General features: G+C 42.8%; 2 protein-coding genes across 5 annotated transcripts in view; one reads left to right on the forward strand and one right to left on the reverse strand.

Moving 5' to 3' along the window:
• NSF (N-ethylmaleimide sensitive factor, vesicle fusing ATPase) overlaps positions 1–16,756 on the forward strand; it is a 150,576-nt gene extending 133,820 nt beyond the window's left edge. The window contains exons 18-21 of the mRNA XM_058705386.1: positions 8,688–8,822; positions 10,853–10,966; positions 14,601–14,656; positions 15,115–16,756. Coding sequence (XP_058561369.1) covers positions 8,688–8,822; positions 10,853–10,966; positions 14,601–14,656; positions 15,115–15,160 — 351 coding nt within the window. The 3' untranslated portion in view covers positions 15,161–16,756. The remainder of the gene's footprint in view (positions 1–8,687; positions 8,823–10,852; positions 10,967–14,600; positions 14,657–15,114) is intronic.
• A 4,138-nt stretch (positions 16,757–20,894) lies between these two features.
• WNT3 (Wnt family member 3) overlaps positions 20,895–23,270 on the reverse strand; it is a 47,367-nt gene continuing 44,991 nt past the window's right edge. Inside the window, exon 5 of one of the 4 annotated variants that reach the window (XM_058703341.1) lies at positions 20,895–22,705. In XM_058703341.1, coding sequence (XP_058559324.1) covers positions 22,477–22,705 — 229 coding nt within the window. In that variant the 3' untranslated portion in view covers positions 20,895–22,476. The remainder of the gene's footprint in view (positions 22,706–23,270) is intronic. The other 3 variants (XM_058703342.1, XM_058703345.1, XM_058703343.1) reach the window with 3 other exon arrangements.

Below are 23,270 nucleotides of genomic sequence, written 5' to 3' on the forward strand. Positions count from 1 at the left end.
GAGAGGGAGGGAAATTTTCTGTCGGTGCAAGGCTGAAGAGTTTGGATTCACTAAGTAATCAGTGATCATCTTAGTTCAGTTTTTTTGTTTTTTAAGTTTATTTATTTATTTTGAGAGAGTGTGTGCGTGCAGGCAGGGGAGGGGCAGAGAGGGAAGCAAGACAGAGAATCCCAAGCTCCACACTCACGCAGAGCCCGATGCAGGACTCGATCTCACGACTATGAGATAATGACCTGAGCCAAAATCAAGAGTTGGTCATTTAACCAACTGAGCCACCCGGGCGCCCCTTAGTTCAGTTTCTAATGAGAGAGAGTGTCTACAAAACTATTCCTTTTGGCACTAAGAATACTGTACCATGGTCAGTACAACTCTATTTGCTTAATTTAAACTTTTCTCCCAAGAGCTCAAAGATCGTAATTTCTAGGTGATGTATCTCCCTAACTCATAATTAAGAGATCAGCCATTGCTGATAGGAGTTACAAATTACACAGATGAGAACAATGCACATGATAATGGGAATATCAAAGAGGCCTGAACTCTAGCTTCAGCTCCCTGCCTGGGTATAGAAGCTTCAGACAGGTCACTTTGCCTCTCATCCCAGTTTTCTCTACAAAATAACCAGGGGAGGACTATGTAATCTTTAGACAAGGTAATCCTTAAGAGCGACTCCAAGTGTAAAATCTGATGATTCAGTGTCTTTTTCACATATTGGTACTGAAATATTCTGTAATATCACAAAGTGGTCTGCTCTTGCTATAGTAATTATTTTAAATTACTTGGGGTAAAGTTTCTCATTTCATATCCAATCTGCATCATGAATTCCCCTCCTGATTGTCCTCTGTCCTTACAGCACCATGAGGATGGTTACAAAGACAGTAGACTAAGAATTTGCTTCAGGGTACAGTCTGATGGAGCGTCTAAGTGTAGTCGTCAGCCTAGTTGTAGCATGATTTATTTGAAACATCCTTCCTTTGGTATTCAACTTAAACATTTCACTACAAAAAAAAAAGTTACAGACATTTTGAGCATGAGAAATCAGAAATGCATGCAGGATATGCAAAGAGGCCCCATTCCTCTCCTTTTACTGTCCAGACTCTGGTTGTTTTTAATGGTAGTCAATTTTTTCTCTTTTTTTGGGGAAACCAAGAGTTGTAGGAGATGCTTCATAATACTTAATTCACTATCTTAAATTAATGCCCTCTAATAAATCTCATCTTTTCCCTGTTAGAGAAGTCCGTATTTTCCAATCAATAGCTTAACTACTCATCGATCACTTGATTAAAAGAGAGAGACGACAGCCTTATGGCATCTACTTACGTTGTAAACGTAGCATACGTGCCGCTCATTCTGGATTATTTTCTTGAAAACTTGTTCTAGCATTCACCACGTGAGGCTCCAAGGTATAGACTCTGAAATGGTAGATAGTTAACTTTCCTGTTGAACACTGGCATAACGTGCATTTCTCCAGGGCCAAAAGAGAGACTGTAACAAGGAAGGAGTGATCTGCTGCCCTTGAAGCCGACAATGAGATCACCGTTCATTTGTTCCACACAAATTTATTCCCTTCACAGTATGTTCAAGGCACTATGCTGGCCGTGGATATATCAATAAACCCCAACAGACAAAAATCCTGTCCTCCTAAAGGAGGACCAGCAGTTAATACAATAAACAAGTAAAGACAGTAGTAAATGAGTAAAATACAGAACATGTTAAACCATACAGTGGAGGAGAGAGCAGGATAAAGGGAGATGAAGAAGGGGAGACTGGTTTTAAATGGCGGAGCATGGGGGGTTGTGTGGGCCCAGTGGAAGAGGTGACGTGCAAGCAATGCCTTGACATTAGGGAAAGAATCACGTGGATGGGGATGGGAAGAGCATTCTAGGCGGAGGGCGCATAGGAGTATCTTCCGTGCGCCAGGCATGTTGTGCTCACAACCACAAGGAATGAAACACGGCTCCTACCCCCAGGGAGCTGATAGTCTAGGAACAAGATTCAGACTTGTGAATAAATGCAGCGATAAAGTTGTACAAGCACTATGGTAGGTAGAATGTTTTTTAAAGGTCTCTGTATTGGCTAATAGAAACTAAGTAAAAATGTGTGAAATTATTCCCGTTCCAAGAATGAAGCTAGGGTAAGGGGTGGACTAAAGCACGGCTTACCAGGAATGCTCCTTCACACCCCTGCCCTGAGCAGACCTTTCCCTCAGAAGCCTCTTGACGAGGCCACTCACTCTCACCCACTCCACTATTCCAGGGGGTGTTTGATCTTTCGTTTGGGCCCCGAGTGGGCCTCACTGCCACCTGAGTCAAGCTGAAGATTGGAGCTCTCATCTTCCCCTAAGAGGAAGTGTTGGCTCTCTGGGAGAATGTACTCTGTGTGCATCGTTTGCTGCCAGGGCCCTGTGTTGGGAGGACAGGGATTTCCAGGCACCCCACTGCTCGCCCACGAGACCTGACCCTGACCTAACCCTAACCTTACGGGGCCCCGACATCCTAGGCAGAGAATGCTTTTTCAGGTTCCTCTTAAGACCTATGCACTCAAGCTTGCGTCTCCTTTCATTCTGGCCTCCTCCGACCGCGATGGCCAAGACCCCCCCTTCCCCAAGCATTCTTCACCCGAGCTGGTATAGATAGGATTTGTATCCCACTTGTATGGTTGGGAAGGAGACAGATACTCAAGTTAAATCATCTACCCCAAATCACACGATTATGAACAATGGAGCCTGACCTTTTGCTACCGCACTAAACCACCTGGCCATTGAGGGGACTTGCCTCTCCTCCTTTGCTTTCTGCCAGCCCTGGGCTTGCCTTCAAAAGGACGGCGTGTGTGAGGTATTGGTGGGACAACGCGGATCCTTCCGGGGCACGCTGACTTGTAGTGGCGGCACACCATTGGTGCCGCAGCTTCCTGCGGGCCCCCAGACCGGCCTGCCTCCAGCTGCCAGGATCCTCTCTCTCTCTCCATCGCCGTTCTGCCTCCTCAAGAGCCTTCTGTAGTTTCCTGTTGCTTGTTATACTAAATCTCCTTCCTTAGTTTAGCATTCTGAGTCTTCCTTTTAGTGGCTGCCCACTCCCCTCTCTAAAAAGACTTAGTGCCCTGGCTCAGCTGCCTCCACCACCCACATAGGATTTAGTAGCATTAGAGACCCGTCCCGTCTCCTCCAGGGCCTCCTCTCTGTCAGTGTCCCTACAGTACTACGGGAATCTTCCTAGAGGAACCTACTCTAATAAAACTATCCCCTTATGCTGTGCCCCCACAGCCATTATTAGTTTGTGTTTGCTGATGTGTTCCTTGGTACACATCCTGAATGTCTGTTTGCTCTTCCCAGCTAAATTATAATCACTTGGAAGACACAAATCAAATCTCATAATTCCATAAATATCTGAACAGAATAAATTCTTGGTAATGGTCTGATCAACGAGTCTTTTGCTTACTGGGCTTAGAAATCCTTACTATTCTGAACGTTTTCACTCTCAGTTACAAAAACCTCAAATTCTAACAATTGACATAAAGTTTAAGGCCCCCGGCACACAGCAGTTTTGAGTTGCACTTTTAAACTCACTTCTTAATCCATTTCAGGGTTTCCAATTGTTCACAGTTAATTCTTCTTACCAAGGGTGTATTACACTTGCTCAGCATTGAATGATACGGGAAGAATGGCCTTTCTTTACTGCATAACTGACTTTACTTTTGTTCACAGGTTAAAATCAGCCCTTCCATTTCACTGCAGTATTATATTGGTGGCATTTTTATTTAAGAAAAAAAAGCTTTCTTCCACATGAACTTTTGTTACAAATCAGTTTATTGGGGCCAATCAATGGGCAGGACCTCTGAAAGGGTGTGGATTATCTGGTTAGTCCTTTGTGTGGCAAAAGGCTTAGATACTGCTTAGTACTTTGTTCATTCTTCATCATGTAAAGAAGTGTTTTTTTGAAGGATCAACACCTGACTGAGCCCTGCCTTTTTCATGGTAATGTTTTCACCTGAGTTGCTTCTTATGGTACCAAGAATTAGTTAACTAATACTTACTTAACCTTGGAACAATGTTTATCATAATCCGATTGGCAGATAGTCATTTTATTTAGGCCTGTTTCTTTATTGTATCAGGAACTAGCAAATCTCAGTAAAGAGTATGCTGGGAACAATTTTTTTTCCCTTCAAATAAGTTATCACTCTTTTTTTTTTTTTTTTTTTTTTTTTTTCTTTTCTTTCCACCAAGGGCATGTTTCCATGCTGTAGACTTCAGCCTAGGAGCCACACATTAACCAGTTGGATTTCCCCTCTTGGGTTGAGCTCTACTTTTATTTTCAAAGCTGACTTTCCTATTACATGCTGCTGGCAGCTTTTCCTCCGAAATGTTCTCCAATATGATTTATTACACTCAGTTTTTTTTCATGATAAAGCTTCCTCATGAACATTACCACTAATTAATAGACAAAATGACCCAACACAATTTAATTATTTGGTAATGATTTTCGGTGTTTTCTTAAAGATGATGCTTTACAAGTCAAGGCCTGAACTCGCCTGGGTCATGACCTCTCTGCAGTGTTTGCAGTCTTGTTAAACAAGAAGTAAAGCAAAACATAAATTAGTGTTTCCATTATAAGTTGCTCTACATTTCCCAGTCTTTCAACACTCCGAAGAGCATAGTCATTGTTAACGTTAGAGAAACTTTCACTAGGAAAATGGCAATTCCGTCTTTCTGGAGTAAAAAGCTTCTTCCTCAGTGCTGTTCTTCTAGGGCCAACGCTGCCTTTCTTGAGAGAAGGCAAGATGAGGGAGTTTGAATTATGGGCTGAATGGAGGGAATTGAGGGAATTTGAATTATGAGCATTAAAAACCTAAGGAAAAGGAGAGATAACAGTCAGTTACCTTTCATTGTAAGGCAGCTCCACCAGCCTGTGTGGCCTTTAGCATCTGTTAGCCTTCAGAGATCCCTTCCCAAGTTTACAGATGGAATTTCGTGCTGAATGTTAGAGCACCACTCTTCTGTGATAGCGGAAGTGTGTATGCGTTTGTGTTTGTAATTACCTCAGCTCCCTGGGTTTTGTTATTTCACCTTCAGACTTAAGTGTTTCTGCTCCTTCTGGCTTGGAATAGCCTTCCCCTTCATCTTCCTAATCAGCCTACTCATTCCTTAAGACTCTGTTCCAGAGAAGGAGCAGGAGAGGTTTCTGTGCCACATGTTCCCTCCCTCTACCACGACATCCTGTGCATAATACCTCCCACCTGTCCATGTTGGATCGTCATCATCTCTTTCATAGCTGTCTCTCTCTATATACAACATCTATTCCACATTCATCTAGGAGCTTGACGAAGCTCTGTTGAAAACGTGTTTGGTTTTTAGATAGTTGATGTCTTGAAGAATAGTAATGATTATCCTTCAATTAAACTCCACAGGTATACTTCTTTTTTTTTTTTTTAATGTGGATTTGTTTATTTTGAGAGAGAAAGTGCTGTGCATGCACAAGCAAGGGAGGGACAGAGAGAGAGAAAGAAAGAGAGAGAGAGAGAACCCCAAGCAGGCTCCGTGCTGTCAGCACATTAGCCTAACAAGAGGCTCCGTCTCAAACCATGAGATCATGACCTGAGCCTAAATCAAGAGTCAGACACTTAACCAACGGAGTCACCCAGGCACCCCACAAATATACTTGTACCCCATAGTCTTTGCACAGTCATCTGATATGTCAGTCACTAATTGTGCCAGAAGGGCTCAGCTTTCTTTGATATGCCTTTGTTTATGCCTGTGTTTCTTTGATAATGCCTGTGGTTCATTTTCCATTATTGGCACAGTAGGTGGACAAAAACGATGAATAAAACTGTGAATGGCTGGTACGCCTTATTGGTAGTAGTGGTGTAATGTTTACAAAACCCAAATTGAAATTGTTTTGGTGTCTGATCTTCAATTTCTTAACATCTTTTCCTGTGTTTATTTTAATTTTCACATAATAATTTCTTTTAACATCATGCGTTTCTAAGATCCGTGAATAGGTTCAATTGTTGTATTAAAGGCTTATCTGTGGAATGAGTGTGTACCATCAATCTAGTGACATAGTTTAAAATGTGTTCCTCCTCCGTTTTCCAAGTAAACGGTTTTTGGTTTTTGGTTTTTTTTTAATGTGTTTTCTTCATGAAGAAAGCAGTATACGATTTTGGATTCTGGATCTGGTTTCCATTCCTGCCTCCATTATATATTAGTTGTTTGACCTTGAACAAATTACTTCTATCTGTGAGATTCAATAGCCTCATCAGTAGAGATAACATGAGTACTTAATTGTCAGGATTATATGAACAGTAAATGAGACACTGATCTCAAGAGATGCCATACTGTAAATAGGAATAAATGGGAGTCTTCATATTGAATGATGAGATACCCAGACCCCTTCCCCCATCGACTCCCAGAATGCTGGAAACTAGCCTTTAGAGCCCTCAGGAAGGAGGAAGATTCTTCCCTGGGAAAAATGTATACATCTTGACCTTTGAAGGACTCCCAATAATCAGCCAAGTCTTATCTGATCATCCTGTATTAAAGCCCTCAGACTCAGAGCTTCCAGTCATTAATTTAATTTTTAAATCTGAATGGTCATCCAACAATCACCAAGATACTTGAGGAAAACCTACAGTAAACAAATAGGAAAAAAGGAACTCCAGGGAGACAAGGACTAGGCAGAGAACAGAAGAAAACATTATAAAATCTATAGGATTCACACAGACTTAAAATAAGGCATCATAGCCATTAAATATAATAGGATATAATAAAAAAAAAAAAGGCATTCAAGAAACAAGAAAGAGCGCTTAGAAATGAAAATATACAAAGAACTTAATATAAATTTGGAAGATGATGTTGATGCTAACCCAAAAAGCATTAGAAAGAGAAAAAAATAAAAACCAGGAGCAAGAAAAAGGAAAAGAACAATAATAGATTAGTCTTAGTAGACCAGTATGCAACGAATGGAGATTCCATGGGGCGGAGAGGCAAAAAACAAAGACAGAAAAACACAGAAAATGAATGAAAAGAAATAATCCAAGATATTTCCTAAAACTGAATGATTAGAGGTTTCCAGTTTAGAAGGGACCCATCTAGCACCAGCAGAATGAGTAAAGAAGGACTTATCTCAAAGTACCTAATTTTGCAATTATAGAATATAAGGATGAGAAAAAGATCCTTTAAAAATTAAAAAAGTAAAAGCAAAGAGTCAGAAAACCAGAATGGCGTCAGTCTTCTAGCCAGCAACACTGAAAATTAAAAGACAATAGAGGAATGCCTTCAGAATTCTGGAGGGAAAATTATATTTAGGCTTGTTCTCTCTACCTAGCCAAACTGTCAAGTGTGGAGTAGACAGTGTTAATGGTGGAATAAAAGCATTTCCAGACATTCAAAGTCTTTACATTTTCACCTCCTGTGCACCCTTTCTCTGGTAGTTATTGAAGTAGATGCACCGTGGAAAAGGGAATAAATGAAGTAAAGGGAAGACCCCGGGATATAGGGGATATAACAGGAGAGAGGAAGGTTCTAGAGCTACAGCTGTGCAACAGGCCTAGAGAGCTATCAGTTCAGACTGAGCTTTGAGAACAGAGGACTCTAGGAGAGGGAGGTCTTAAACGAACAAACAAACAAACTTTAAAATTCCCTGACATGTTTGAATGTATTGAAAAGATTTTCATGGTTGTGTGTGTTTGGGATGAACTTATAATAGGCACCTGGTAAACTAAGCAAAGGGTGAAATAGCAGTCATTAACTCTAATAAATATAAAATGTTTCCTAAGAAAGGAAATGTAATAGTATATTACATGGCTTAGCTGTCAATCATATTTATGCAATCATGATAAATACTGAATATAGATGGAACCAAAGACTATAAAATAACTACATTGGAAGGACAAGAAAAGAGACACATGGGGGGGGTGGTAAAAAATTAATATTAAATCTTCTTCATCTTCCATAATAGTCATCAAATTCTATTTTAAGCAGAAAACAAAAATCTAAAAATAGTGGTATCACCTTGTTATTGTAAGAAAAGAAGGTAAATACAAGAAGAAAAACTAAGAGTTTAAAATGATTGCCTTTGGAAAGAGGGACACGGGAATGGTGGCATAGGCCTGCTATAGTTTTTAAGCATTTTTTTGTATGTTCTAGGGTTAAAAATAAAAATGAAATTTAAAAATATTAAATGACACAGTTATGTAAAGCACTCAGCACCATGCCTTTCACAGTTAAGTGTTGCATAAATGTAAGCAATTTTTGTTACCCTGCTCCTTCTTAAAAGCATAATAAATCTTTGCTAAGTGGGTGATACAGACTTTCTGTTCATTCATTTCCTTTTTCCCAATCCCTACCATACGTGTACCATGTTGGCCGTGAGAAATGAATTACAACATATACTTCAGCATATATCTTTTTATTTGGTTTGTATGTCTCCCTGATTTATCCATTATTTTATTGACACGAATGACAAGAAAGAGCTGTTGTCTCTTTCTGGATCATGTCCCAAAGAAAGTGTCTCTCTTTCTGAATCATACTCTTGATACTTTTCTTTAGATTTTCATGAGGAAAATTTTGAATTTTTTTTCTTTTGCCTAATCACTTACATTTCCGCAATTAAATAAACAGATATTGTTCAGGCTTACTCTGGTTTCCTGACCAGTCTTCTCCTATGCATTTTAACACATTTTCTCCTTATGAGCAGGGCCGCAAGCTTCTTATCATTGGGACCACTAGCCGCAAAGATGTCCTTCAGGAGATGGAGATGTTGAACGCTTTCAGCACCACCATCCATGTGCCCAACATTGCCACCGGAGAGCAGCTGTTGGAAGCTCTGGAGGTGAAAACAAGTCAATGGATTGCAAACTGTCCGTACGACAGGAGCTGGGGCTGGCAGTAACGCTCAGGGTGTACCACAGACATTGCACCCGGTGCCTCATTTCTGTGCTGACCTAGAACAGGGCGCCTGGGATATACTTTCAGTAGTTTCAGGAATTTGAGGAAGAGGTGAATGTCAGTGAAAGTGAATGACTCTCCCATTCCTTGGTGTAAGCAGTACCCAGCCTGCCAGGAATGAATTCCTGTGTGCCCGCCATGAGTGATGCATATGGTACATGGGCCAGAAACTTGGAATGGGAGAAGGGGAGGGTAGAGTAATCAGCATGCAGAAAATTCGGTCCCTTGCAACAGCTTTCTGCCCATTTACCTGCATTTAATAAATTGGAACCGTGATTAAAACATTACAGACTTCAAAAAGCTGCAGAAGTAAAAGGAACTGCTTTACTAAGTTCATAATATAGGAATGTTTTCTTAAATTTTTTGAGGATGACAAAGTTTAATTTTTAATTTTCATTCATTCATTCATTCATTCATTTATTTTAATGTTTATTTTTGAGAGAGAGAGAGACAGAGCGTGAGCAGGGGAGGGGCAGAGAGAGAAGGAGACACAGAATCCGAAGCAGGCTCCAGGCTCCGAGCTGTCAGCACAGAGCCCGACGTGGGGCTCGAACTCACAGACCACGAGATCATGACCTGAGCCGAAGTCAGACGCTCAACCGACAGAGCCACCCAGGCGCCCCAATTTTTATTTTTTTTAATGTTTTTATTTATTTAGTTTTGAGAAAGAGACAGAGTGCGAGCAGGGGAGGGGCAGAGAGAGAGGGAGACACAGAATCTGAAGCAGGCTCCAGGCTCTGGGCTCCAAGCTGTCAGCACAGAGCCCGACGCGGAACTTGAACTCACAAACTATGAGATCATGACCTGAGCCGAAGTCGGACGCCTAACCGACTGAGCCACCCAGGCACCCCAAATTTTAATTTTTTAAAAAAAACTATATTCTTCATTAAAACTTTTGGTTAATATCAGTGTACACAAATGACTTGATGAGATCTGTGAAAAAAATGTTACCTAGTGATTTGTTCAGCAGTGGTAAAAGCTTCTTGAACTCCGCAAGACTCATGCGGTTGGGGCATACTCCCAGCAAAATAGAAATTCTCTATATGATAAATGTCTCCAGATTACCTATGTGAGCAGCTCTGGTGTCGAGGTTGGTTAAGAATTAAATTTAGTCTCTGCTTTGACACATGTTAAAAATTGTAACTGATATAGGGGTGCCTGGGTGGCTCAGTCACTTAAGCGTCCGACTTTGGCTCAGGTCATCATCTCGCAGTTTGTGAGTTCGAGCCCTGTGTCGGGCTTTATGCTGATAGTTCAGAGACTGGAGCCTGCTTCAGATTCTCTCTCCCTCTCTCTCTGCCCCTCCTCCGCTCACGCTCTGTCTCTCTCTGTCTTTCGATAATAAATAAATGTTAAAAAAAAATTTATTCAAAAATTGTAACTGATATTTATTATGGGTTGGTTGGAGTTTTTTTTTTTTTCCCAACAGCCAGAAAACAGCCTCTATAGAAAACCCACAGTTTTCTATAGGAAAACAGGATTTAGGATACCAGCTTTCACTTTCATAATTTTACCTAATGGGTTAGGAAGGTCAGTTTGGAGTTTAAAATATGATAAAATCCGGGGCGCCTGGGTGGCTCAGTCAGTTAAGCGTCTGACTTCGGCTCAGGTCATGATCTCACCGTTCTGAGTTTGAGCCCCATGTCAGGCTCTGTGCTGACAGCTCAGAGCCTGGAGCCTGTTTCAGATTCTGGGTCTCCTTCTCTCTGTGTCCCTCCCCGCTCATGCTCTGTCTCACTCAAAAATAAATAAACATTTTAAAAAATAAATAAAATAAAATATGATAAAATCCTGTCAACTTAAACCAGTCAGGTAGCTCTTACCACTCTTCTTTTAGGGATAAATGTGACTGTTAACTAATGTTATAATTAACTTACTCTCAAAGTGCTTTCGTTATTTTTATTGCTTTTGTAGCTTTTGGGCAACTTCAAAGATAAGGAACGTACCACAATTTCACAGCAAGTCAAAGGGAAGAAGGTTTGGATAGGAATCAAGAAGTTACTAATGTTGATCGAGATGTCGCTACAGGTAAGATGCTTCATTCTCTGTGTGATTCAGACACGGCTTCATGATATACCAAAAGGTTTTATATTTCCTTTACTAAGGTTTTAATTGTTTTAATGTTTATTTATTTTTGAGAGAGAGAGAGAGAGAGAGACAGAACATGAGTGGGGGAGGGACAGAGAGAGAGGAAGACACAGAATCTGAACCAGCCTCCAGGCTCTGGACTGTCTGCACAGAGCCCGATGTGGGGCTGGAACTCACAATCTGTGAGATGATGACCTGAGCTGAAGTCAGACGCTTAACTGACTGAGCCACCCAGGCACCCCACCTTTACAGGGTTTTGAATAATTTGTCATAATTCTCTTCTTTCTGAACTCAAGTTGCTATTAGTAGCCTGCTTCTGAGACCAGCAATAACTTATTGGTACTTTTCTTTCTTCTTAAAATTCAGAAATAGAAGAAAAGATTATGAAGTTACTTTCAATTTTAACTTAGGGAGTCATTAGATCTTAGAACTAGAAAGGGTTTTGAAGGGCAATTGCTTTGCTGTTCCTCCCCACCCCCCACCCCCCGTTTTAGAGATGAGGGTACTGAGTGTCCCACAGGTGGTGAGGAGTTATCCAAGATCACACAGCCGATTACTGATGGAAGGAAGATGGTGTTGTTCATCAGAGGTCCAGAAGCTACTGTGCATTACACCAAAAGGGGCCTGGGAGACTGTTTTAAGGGACATGTTAATTGAATTGTACAGAATCGACTTAGGCTCTATATATTTCCCCCTGGCTGGGCTCCTAGAAATTTCAAGCAAACTACTGTAGAGTTAAAGCATCCAGGATCACATAGAAAACTGAGCCCTAGGCTAGTACCCGGACAAAGACAGATGAAATTTCTCTGGGACTTTCGCACATCTACTTTTCGGGACTCCACCCTGCATGTGCCCGTCCTGTGTCTTCTGTCCTTATCTGCCATACTGGTTAGATAATAAATGTACTTCTACAAGTTCTGTGAGTTCAGGGATCTTGGCGATCACTCACTATTTGAATCCACAGTGCCTAGAACAGAGCCGGACACACAGTAGGGCGCTCATCAAACTGTCATCAGATGGGTCCATCCCAGGTTATCGGTGGACACACCGGCTGCACTGTTGGCATGGTTTGCCGCTGCTCAGTCCTGCCGTTCACTCGATGGGAGCAGTGGGTTGCGGGGGGGGAGGTCTGAGTTTCACAGCGACACCTGAAATAGGCTCTTGGACCAATAACAAATTGAGAACATGAAGTGAAGCCTTTTTAATCTTTGCTGGCCCATCTATTTGAAAACAAAATTGTGGCTTTGAGAAACCTAAAGTTTAATCTATTGAACTTTCGGCCAGACTGAAATGTATTTATTTTCCATGGTGAGTGGTAAATTAAAGTTACAGGCTAATCACTTTGCTCAGGCTTCTTCTTGGTAAAGGTGCATATACAGATGTATTAGCTCTTTCCTTGGGTAAAGATAAATCTGTCAAGACAGTCAGCTCTACTCTTCTTCTTCTTCTTCTTCTTTTTTTTTTTTTTTTTTTTTTTTTTTTTTTTTTTTTGGTTTCAGCATAATTTTTTTCAATAATTGCAGAGAAGAAACTATGTGGGTTTTTCTCTCCAGTCCCTACCCCTTCTTCCTTTGATGCCTGCAGGTCAGTGATCGCCTTAATGCCTCTATGTATGTGGGGCAGAAAGTGAGAGTGGGGCACTCGGGCCTAATCTTCAGCGACTGACACTTCAGAGGCCTCTGAGTTTGAACCCCTTCATGTCAAATGGATTTCGTGCAGCTGAGTGAATTCTCTTTAGATCTGCCTTAGAGAGACTGAGCCTAAGTGAAGAGGCATGTAGTTGAGCAGAATATAAGTCATGTTACCTCTCTGTTCACTCCACACGATTCTGTTAAAACTTGCACAGTGCTGAGTATCTGCTCTGACTGGATGTCACCTGAGGGAATAAAGTCATTTATCTAGATTACTTTTTTCCTCCCTTTCTCTTGACTTTTAATTCCATAGCTACAGGCAAGTCAGTAAGTCGTTGCTCACACATATTAAATATATTTAATGGGCAAAGACCTGCAAGTACGGACTACAGCTGAGCTCCAGCCAGTTCCATTTTTTTTAAAGAACTTGACAATTGATTCATATGTAATTCTATTCCCAAAGAGGGAAAATGTTTCTTTTGTTAGTTCTTCGTTCTTTTTCTTAGTCCTTTGTAGTCTGACCTCTTAACTTTGATACATTTGAAACTTCTGTTGGATGTTTTTCTGGGGATAGAAGAGAAGACATCTTAAAAAAAGAAAAAACAAAACTGTGGTTGGAGGGATCCAATTGTACCTTTCTGCACAGCCGCACCGCCGTTTGAAAGCTACTCCTGGAGGGCAGGGAGTTCCCTCTGGGGAAACAGATGCCTGCCCGGGAGCATTTTTTAAAAGTTAGGCATGTTTCTCACAATAAAAATTCATCTTAAGGAATTAAAGATGTTTTTAATCATCATTTTTTTAGATAACATCTCTGGCTGACCACTGGGAACAAAATATATTTAAACAAATGAGTAAATATGAATATAAAAGAAAAATGAATAGAGAACAATAGTAATAACCTAAATCTAGCCCCTGAACCAAAACTTCTCTATCTTCACCTGGACTCATGATGCCTTTTTTTTTTTTTTTTTTTTTTAATTATTTATTTTTGAGACAGAGACAGAGCATGAGCAGGGGAGGGGCAGAGAGAAAGGGAGACACAATCTGAAGCAGGCTCCAGGCTCTGAGCTGTCAGCACACAGCCTGATGCGGGGCTCGAACTCACAAACCGTGAGATCATGACCTGAGCTGAAGCCGGACACTCAACCGACTGAGCCACCCAGGCGCCCCTTTTTTTTTTTTTTTAAAGATACTATTTTTAAGTAATCTCTGCACCCAGTGCAGGGCTCGAACCCACAACCCGGAGATCAAGAGTTGTATGCTCCATTGACTGAGCCAGCCAGGCGCCCCATGCGTGATGCTTTTCTGTCAGGGGAGACCCAGATTATCCAGGCGTCGCGTTAGGGGAGTCAGCCCCATTCTTCCTTTTTTTACTTTCAGCACAATTTTTTTTAATTAATCACAAAGAAGAAACCGTGTGAGGGAGACCAAGGCTAAGAAAAGCTAACGTGTCAATCGTGAATAGATGGTAGGCTACTTTTTAGTCACCCTCAATTGGTTTTAAGTTTGGTCTCACCTTTTTTTTTTTTTTTTTAATTTAATTTTGGTTTTTTTGGTCTCAGTTTTATATACCTTGCATAATAAGTTCTATGACTTGGATGCCCTTTGACCCCCAAGAGTGGCCACTGTCTGCTCTCACACGTGTCCTCTTACACAGTGCCAGCTAACGGGACACTCAGCTGAGGTGCCTGGGAATGACCAGCTGGGTCATTTGGAACCCCATGCCCAGCAATTGTCTGCTTGGAAATCCCGCTCAGTCCTCTGGAATGAGGTCATCGGCTTCGCTGTGTGTCAGAATGCTGGTCAGGGAGCAGGTTAACACATTTCTGTGACTCAGCAGAGCGCTGGAGGAAGTATGAAACCACGCATTTCCTTGGCGTGAAGTGCATAGTTATTAGAAGGTACCATTAACCCATCTTCTTTATTTCTTCTGTTGTGTTTAGATGGATCCCGAATACCGTGTGAGAAAATTCTTGGCCCTCTTAAGAGAAGAAGGAGCGTAAGTACATGCAACACTTAAGACCGTCAGCCAGACTTACCACTCTGTTAAATTCCACTGCCTGTTCTAAGACTTGCTCTACAGTGCGTATAAATTTGAATTCTCAACCTTTCTTGGACAACTTTGTTTCCATTTATTAGAGTTCTTCACTGTGTTGTAGGCCTGAGAGACCAAGCAAGGAAATTGGTTGTTCTGTTGGTTTGTTCTCCTTGTCCTGCTTCGCAAAACTTCCTTGTCACAATGCAGGAAAAAACTCAATGGTACATATTTATTGGAGCCTGCTTTTAAATGCATGGGGCTATGACCGTTTTCTTTTGTGAAATGCTTATCTAATAGCAAATGCATAGTGAAAAACGTAGAAAAACCATTAAGAAGCTTTTAGTGATTTTGTGACGCATGGTTTTTTGTAGACCCTCATCTGGTTTTTTGTTTGTTTCTTTTGGGTATTTCTTTCTCAGTAGCCCCCTTGACTTTGAAAACGGACTCTTTGCACACACACAGTGACCAAGGGAAGTGACCAAGGTGAAGATGGCCTGGGATCTTCACTCAACTCAAGATCCTGGACAAAGTCAAACAGTCCCTACCTTCAACACGTGCTCACTCTGCATGATTAGTGCAATAAAACTCCCTCCCTTGTGCTTACTCAGATATTCTGCTGTTTTGTGGAAGGTACAAATTTGCTTTAGAATGCTGTGCTTACCTTTCTGTGCAAGCTAAGATGATTTCTTCTTCCTCGGTCTTTAAGTGCGGGTGATGTACTACACTTGTGAACACTACACGTTTTAAGCTCCCCACCGCCATCGCCACCCAGCCCTCTCAGTAAACGTAACAATGTTCCAAGACAACACTTGGCTTCTTAGAAGGAAGACTTTCTAGATGTAAACCAGGAAGAGTGACTGGAAGTGTGGGTTCAAAGGGATTATCTTACAACTCTCCTGTGCTAACACTAAAGGTACTTGGGTATTTGGTTTAGGTTCTCCCAGAAAACTGGTGGTTATCTTTGCCTGAGGGAACAGGGCTTTGAATTTCGAAATGCTGTTCTCAATCATTTTCAGAGATGTTTCCAAGTTGCAGTCCAAAGATCTTTCTTAATAGGAAGTCTGATTATTACAGTGTTGGCCGTGGCATATCCTCAATGTTACTGACTTGCTCTGTGGTAAGAGATCTGCTAACCGTTACCGCTTGGTAGCTTGTTGTTCAAGACTTGTTAAAGACCCATGTGGAAAAAGCGTACACCCCTAAATAGAAAGGAGTCGTTACAATAAAATCATTTATAAACTTTCAGCACGTTACTAGTGTCCAATTCTAAATGGGACAATTCTTTGTAATATTAAAGGCTTATTAGTATCCTTAGCTTAACAACTTAGAATTTATCCTTCCTTTATTTTAAACCATCTGTACTCTCTAGCATCTGTTAAATAAAACACTTTTCTCCAGAAGACACTGTTTTCTAGCCCTTGCCCTCTGAGTCTTTTAACATCCATTCCAGTACATTTAACACATTTCCTTTACCCTCTACACTCTTCTTCCAAAGGGAAGGAGAGCCCGTGGTTTGTCTTATAACGGAGTCAAAAGGAATTAATTAGGTCATCATATTTGTGATGAGACTTACAGAGCAGGCCACTCTCTCCCCACTGCTGCTTAAAACGCAGGGACAGGCAATCAGAAGCCATCTGAAGGGGCTTTATGCCGCCCAGGGACTTGTTGCCACAGTGGCACTTGGGTGTAGTTCTGTCATTTGTCCCCGTGGTAGAAGGCAAATTGTCTCCAGATCTTGCCATGTATGTATTTTTGGTTGACTTCAGTGTCATATCTATCTTGTTTTGGGTTTTCATCCCTAGCTTATTTTGTGGCTTTTTAAAAAGTGGATTGTATTGTATAATTCTGTGATTCCCGGTGGCCAGTATCTTGGATTCCCTTATCTGTTTTACAGCTTGCCTCTTTTCTCTTCCTGTGAAAGCAGCACACATTGTATTAACTTATGTCTCTTGTTAAATGAGGTTGATTTCTTGGTGTTTTGTCCAAAACTATATTGAAAAATATAAATATATTGTTTAATGCAAATGAAGGAATGCAATAAAGAATATCTATACTTGAAAACATTCTGTAGACCAGTATTTTGTATGAAACAGTGTGTATGACTGATAGGAATGTGTGAAGAAGAGGGGGCTCAGAAGAGCCCCTCCTTGCTTTGTTACAACTAGTCTAAGGAGATGGATTGTTTTTATTTAAACATCTCTGGTTTGGGGCACCTGGGTGGGCTCAGTTGGTTAAGCGTCCGACTTCAGCTCAGGTCATGATCTCACGGTTTGTGAGTTTGAGCCCTGCCTTGGGCTCTGTCCTGACAGCTCAGAGCCTGGAGCTGCTTCCGATTCTGTGTCTCCCTCTCTCCCCGCCCTTCCCCTGCTTTCTCTCTCTCTCTCTCTCTCTCTCTTAAAAATAAACATTTAAAAAAAACTGATTTTCACTGTTTAGGGAAGTATAGTCATTTAAAAAGAAAAATAGATCACTAGCATATTTTCAGATGTTAATGCGCAACAAGAACCTCCATATTTATTTTACTTATTTGCACCTTATTAAAAAACAAGTTATACCAAAGCTATAAATGGGTTAGGAATACTCCAGAAAAGGAAATTGTTTCGCAGAATTACTCCTTCCTGTGAAATGCACAAACCAAGGGATTCAGACACTCTCAGTGGGATTTCTTCACCCGTTTCATTTTGGAATCCTGCATCCTTTTTCATTTTTCTGAGCTATAGGATCTCTTAGTCTAAAAGCCCAATCTTCAGAGGTGGACCAGGCTAGGATGAAAGGCAGCTCAGAGAACCAGCAAGGCTCAGTGGGAAGAAGTCAGTTTCAGAGCCTCTCTGACAGCAGGATCAGCTCGCCAGGAGTTGTCTATACCTCCTAGGAGGACCCTAGGCCACCCTGGTCCCTGTGTAGCCTCGAGAAGGTGGGGTCTTGAAGTTATCCCAGAACTGTGCTGGGCAGAGCAAGAGAGCATCTGAGGTCACAGGCTTAGTGACAAAGCAAAGGAGACTGCAGCCAGCTGCTGCCTTGGGTTTCTTCACATATGGATCCACTGTGAACAGGCTAGTTTTTGTCAGAAAATGTAATTAAAACTTCAAAAAAAGGCTATCTCCTCCTTTCTGTTATTTGTACATCTTCACTCAAATACCTTTAAAAATATATAACAGAAAAACCATAATGGTGGCTGAAATCTGAAACATGGTTTGCCTTAAGGCTGTCTTTTCATGTCCCAAAACCTGCAGTGAACAGCCTCCGCTTTAAGTTTCCACAGCAAGGCATGGAGTAGATTCGAGTGTGTAAATCACGAAGTCCTGGTTAACAGACTTGTTGAAGCACCGAGTCAGCGATCAACAACCAGCCCAGCCCAAGCACAAAAGGTGAAAGCAAGATTTCATGTTCCTCGCCTGGCCGCTTGATTCAGAAGCCTCATCAAAGACGACACTGGGGAAGGTGTGGATGAAAGTTCAAAAACGCATGTAAATTTCAGAAGTTGCTGCAAAATGATCTAAGTTTCTCCTCCACTGGCAAGCGGTGCTGAGACTGGGCCCTGGAGCTGCGCCCACAGAGGCCGTGTGCTGTGCGGACAATGTGGCCTTACAATGCAGCACAGAGCACCTGTGAGAGGCAAGAATCCCGAGCCGTGAAGACAGAATTTGCAAGGAGGACTCATGTTTGAAATTTTCCCAGCATACGGTCTCTCCACACAACTGACTTTGTCCCACTATTTGGGGAGTTTAAGATTAATGGTAAGGTAACTCTTTGCCTCCTAGAAAGTTCTCTGTTAAGCTAAGAGAAATGATGACAGCAGAGAAACCGTAAATTTTGCTGCATTAACTTCACCTGTGTGTACGTAGATCACCTACAGCTTACGTGTCCGTCCACATACCCAGGGTGGCCTGGATCTACCACTGGACCATTGGATACCATCACTGGATGCACCTAGAATAGCCTCACCACCATCTCTCCCCTGCTTTTCTCTGCCTTTCCTTTGCCTTTATTTGTTCTTCTTCCCCTCAGCCTTGAATGCACACATTTTCTTCCCTTTTTTCATAAAATACTGCTTTGAAAGGAATCTCATTATATTGTCTCTTTCAGATCTTTTTTTTTTAAAGGTTAAAATTTTTTTTAATATTTATTTTTGAGAGAGAGAGAGAGAGAGAGAGAGAGAGAGCGAGCGCAAGCAGGGGAGGGGCAGAGAGAGAGAGAAATGGAGACACAAAATCTAAAGCAGGCTCCAGGCTCTGAGCTGTCAGCACAGAGCCCGACATGGGGCTTAAACCCACAAGCCGTGAGATCATGATCTGAGCTGAAGTCGGACACTCAGCTGACTGAGCCACCCAGGTGGCCCAAAGATTTTTTTTAAAGTTTATTTATTTTGAGAGAGAGCGCACGAGTGGGGGGAGGGGCAGAAAGAGAGGGCGCGAGAGAGAACCCCAAGCAGGCTCTGCACTGTCTCACAGAGCTGTGAGATCATGACCTGAGCCGAGATCAAGAGTCGGACGCTTAGCCGACTGAGCCACCCAGGCGCCCCTTGGATCTTTATTTTTTTAAAACTTCCTCTTGTTTTTAGATGTTTATTAGTATTTATACTTATGGGGAAACTGAACGTTCAAGCACTGCAATAAACTGTGTTCTCTTTAATCATAGTATATGATTAATCATAGAAAGGATTACAAATGGCCTTGGTAAGTATGAATAGGGACCATTTAAATATTTGGCAATCTTCTAGGTTAAAAAAAAAAAAAAAAAAACAACTACCCAGAATGGTGGGGTAGATGAGTATTGGCTTTCTGTCAAAGTTAAAGTACAAGATGAGCAGGGCTGTAAGATACAGAGATTTCCGTATACTTTGCACGTCCGATTTCTTGTGCCGCCGATTCCACCATTTTTGTGGTTTAAGCTTTTCAGGGACTAAATAAAGACGCGTAACGGGCACAGTAAAATTCATGAACTTGTAGTAGCCATTCCTAATCGAAGGTTAGAGGTCTGAATTGTAGCACGAGACAGCCCATCGCCACCACACAGGGCAGACCGCTTTATTTGTATGTTTTTCTATGCAGTGAGATGAGTAAGATTTGCTTCTAATAAAGGTAAATCGGGAGAAAGAAAAAGCAAAAGCGTTTCAGCCGTGCTACATAAACCGAAGGTGACATTTTATGGGTAGGTCTGAAGACCAAAGGATCATCTATTGGCATAAAACCGAGTTGTAGCCTCTCACTGTTGAGAAAGCATTGCTTGGGAGTCTCAGGTGAGTCCTTTTGAAGCAGCGTTTTGAGGAGAGAATGCCCTTCCCAGAGCGTGCCCACTGGGGATTCCTTTCTGCCCCATCGCAAGCTGCAAATGACACCTGTTCCAGGCCACCCAGAGGCTAGGGCACACCACTTCATCTTCCTGACCCACCTACCCCTTCTGTAGATCAGCTAGCAGCGGGGGGAGCCATTTCCAGTCAAGTTTCATTTTCAATAGAGCAAATCCTATTTTCCCAATAAATGGAGTTGAAAACATGGGTGAGGAAAGGATTAACCAACCCCGTGGTCTGCTGGCCTCGAGCCACATCTCTGAGTGTCTGTGACATTAATTTGTGCAGTGGAGGTGCCTGAGTCTATGAAAAGCATTAGCGCCCAACTGCTTACTTGCAAAACTGGGAATTATCTGTTGGATGTTGACTTAGAGCAAAGTAAGCCTGTAAGAAAGCCCTGCAGTGGATCAGACCTACTGTCCCTGATGTCTCCGATGATCCCGCTTTAGAGAACAGAGGGAATGGCTTTGATTTGGGGCACTAACTTAAGGGTGCAGGTGGAGGCCAGCACATCCAGAATCGGATACTCTCGACCTCCTGAGCATTAATCTGGAAACTCCACACACGGTACAATGTATCCGTTTTAAGTTTGTTTACCTTCTCTTTAATGACTTAACAGAAAAAAACTGCATGATGAAATATATTTTCTCCAAATATATATATATTTATATAATATATAATCTTAGTTAACTCAAAGGTATATACATTGTATAATAAATAATATTTATAAAAAGAGACTTTTTGAATATAAAATCAAAAAGATCAACAACTTCTACAACTTTTTACAAAACTTTGGATACAGCAGGTTGGTAGGAAATTTCTGTTGGATACTATTACCTGACTACGGCAAGAATAATTACAATGCACTCAATGTACTATTATTAAATAATTACTTGTCAGCTACTTGAATACGCCCCAGAAACATGACTTTATCACTTTTAATATAGAATACATAGATATGAAAAGACTGTTTTTGAAAATTTGTATCCATTCTGCTGAAATAATTCTCACATAAAGCAAGCATCATCTGGTTGACATGATTTAAAACTTCAGTCTAAGGTGAGGTGGGGAGGGGCATTTCAGACTCTCTGGAGAGGGGATGGGGTGTGGATCTTTATCAGGGCTCGTTGCCAGCGGATTCAAGAGGGCGGGCATGGCTTCTAGATGGTGGCGGCAAGCCTGCCTGGGCAAGCGGGAAGACCCCGGAACCTTAGGTCAGCGTGAGGCAGACCAGAGAGAGAAGGGAGAAAAGGAAGAAACGACTTTGTTCTGGACTATTCTTCCCGATTCTCCTTAAGACACAGCTGCATCGATTCATACTGTCCGATCCGCCTGCCTCCATTCTGCTAGCCTCCTTCAGGACGCGCCAGAGGACCAGCATAGAGCAAGGGGAACTCGGCCGTGAGAGGCTTTACCCGAGGGACCGAGTGACCGCTTGCCCCGCTTCGGACACCCAACCCTGATCCTTGGTAACTGCGCGGATGGGTGCAGTGTCCGCGTGCAGGCGAGGCCGGAGGGTGCGTGTTAAAGAACTCGGCGCTTCTGTTTACCCACACAGGCCAAAGAGAGAAAAGGAGGCCAGAAGACGTGTCTGCTTCAGAGAGGAGACGAAGGAGCGACTTTTAACCCCCCCCCCGGCCCCCCCCCCCCCATCTACGAGTCACCAAATTGGAACTTCGGGACCAGATCGCCACTCCCTGACCCTTTGTCTAACTTCTACCAAGGTGGCCTAGACTCCCAGCCACTCTACCTGGGCTTGTTTTTGTGGAGAATCTGCCGGTGAGCCGGGCTGGGAGGGATTGAACGGCCCCGTCTAAAGGTACCACTTGTTGCTTTAGGAAGCTACTGGAGCTGCAGAAGGCCGGCCCCCTTGAAACATAACCTATTTACATCATCCTCTGAAAACCAACAGAAACAAAACAAGCAAAACAACCCCACCGTGCCGCGTGACTGGTGGAAGCCGCAGAATGGACAACAAGAGGGGGAGCGGCTCTGACTGCAGGTCCTAAGAGCCTCTTGTGCAGAACCGGGTTACAGAGAAAACGAGACAGAACACACGGCTGCTTTTCAAACAGCTTACCAGGCCACCCAGCGCTCCTGGTTCTTCAAAACTCAAAATCCTACTCCCACAATCGCCTCGGGCCTCCCTACCACTTTATCCTAGCTAAACCTATGGCTTTTGTCAGAATGTGGAAGGACATCAGATCTGCACAGGAGGAGACGGAGAAAAGGAGACTGCAGGGGTCTGTCCTACTTCGTAACTCCCACCTCACGGGCGTCTTGGCGCATCACCAGAAGGAGCGGTCTGGAAACAGAATCTTGCCCGTGCTGAAGTCTTCACCACCGGGCAGAGAGCTCACGGTAGCCCAGCCTGTTCTGTCGGAGTAGAATTTTTTTTTTTTTCCATTTTTTATTTTCTTTAACATGTGCAAAGAGAAGCCTGGGGTCCGTTCCTATCAGACCCTAGAGAACTAAAGAGAAAGCCCCTTCTTTAAAAACCACACACCATCCAGAGCAGGGTGAGAGACTTAAGAGAGAGCGCGAGGGGGGCCTCCCCGTCAGCGGGCGGCTCGGGTCCAGGTAATTTACCGCACGGGCGTCTGGCAACAGTCCGGGTTCCTTGCTGTCTGGTGCTGAGGGCTGAGCCCGGCTCCAGGTCCTGCTTCCCATGGGACTTCGGTGAATCTGCCCAGCCACACACTTCACCCGTTCCCACTGCCCTTTGGAAAACAAAGAGGAAGAATTAAGAGACGCAATGCCTTTCTCAGAGAAACCACCCGTTGGGGGGCTGAGATCCGAGGCTGATGACAGGCGATCTCGACGCTTCTCGACACTTCTCGTGTGCCCGGGGGCTAACGGGGGCACTTAAGTGGCTTTTCCATACCCCCTGCCCTCCTCTGCTTTTGGGTCCTGCCGCTGAGGAAGGGTGCGAGATTTAAACAGGAACGGTAGGGCTTTAGCCACCACCGATGTGGATCCAAATCCTACCTGCCCCACCTTCTAGCTGGGAGCTCAGGCAGCAGGGAGCCCGGGCGTGGGCAGCTGTCCTCTTGCAAGAATCTGCCCTGTGTAGACACCGGGGGAACCCTGCCAGTCTAGCCCCCCCGCCCCATTCCCATCGAGAGTGGACCCGTGCCCTGTGCTTCCCTGTCGCACCGATAGTTTGATGATGAGCCGTCCACACAGGAGCACGTCTATTTAATTAACTGTGAATAATTCCTTCTCAGGAGAACAGCAAAGTGCACATCTTACTCATTTGTGTACTTCCATCTCATAAAGGATTTG

Source organism: Neofelis nebulosa, chromosome 16 (assembly GCF_028018385.1).
Source record: "Neofelis nebulosa isolate mNeoNeb1 chromosome 16, mNeoNeb1.pri, whole genome shotgun sequence".
NCBI lineage: Eukaryota > Metazoa > Chordata > Mammalia > Carnivora > Felidae > Neofelis > Neofelis nebulosa.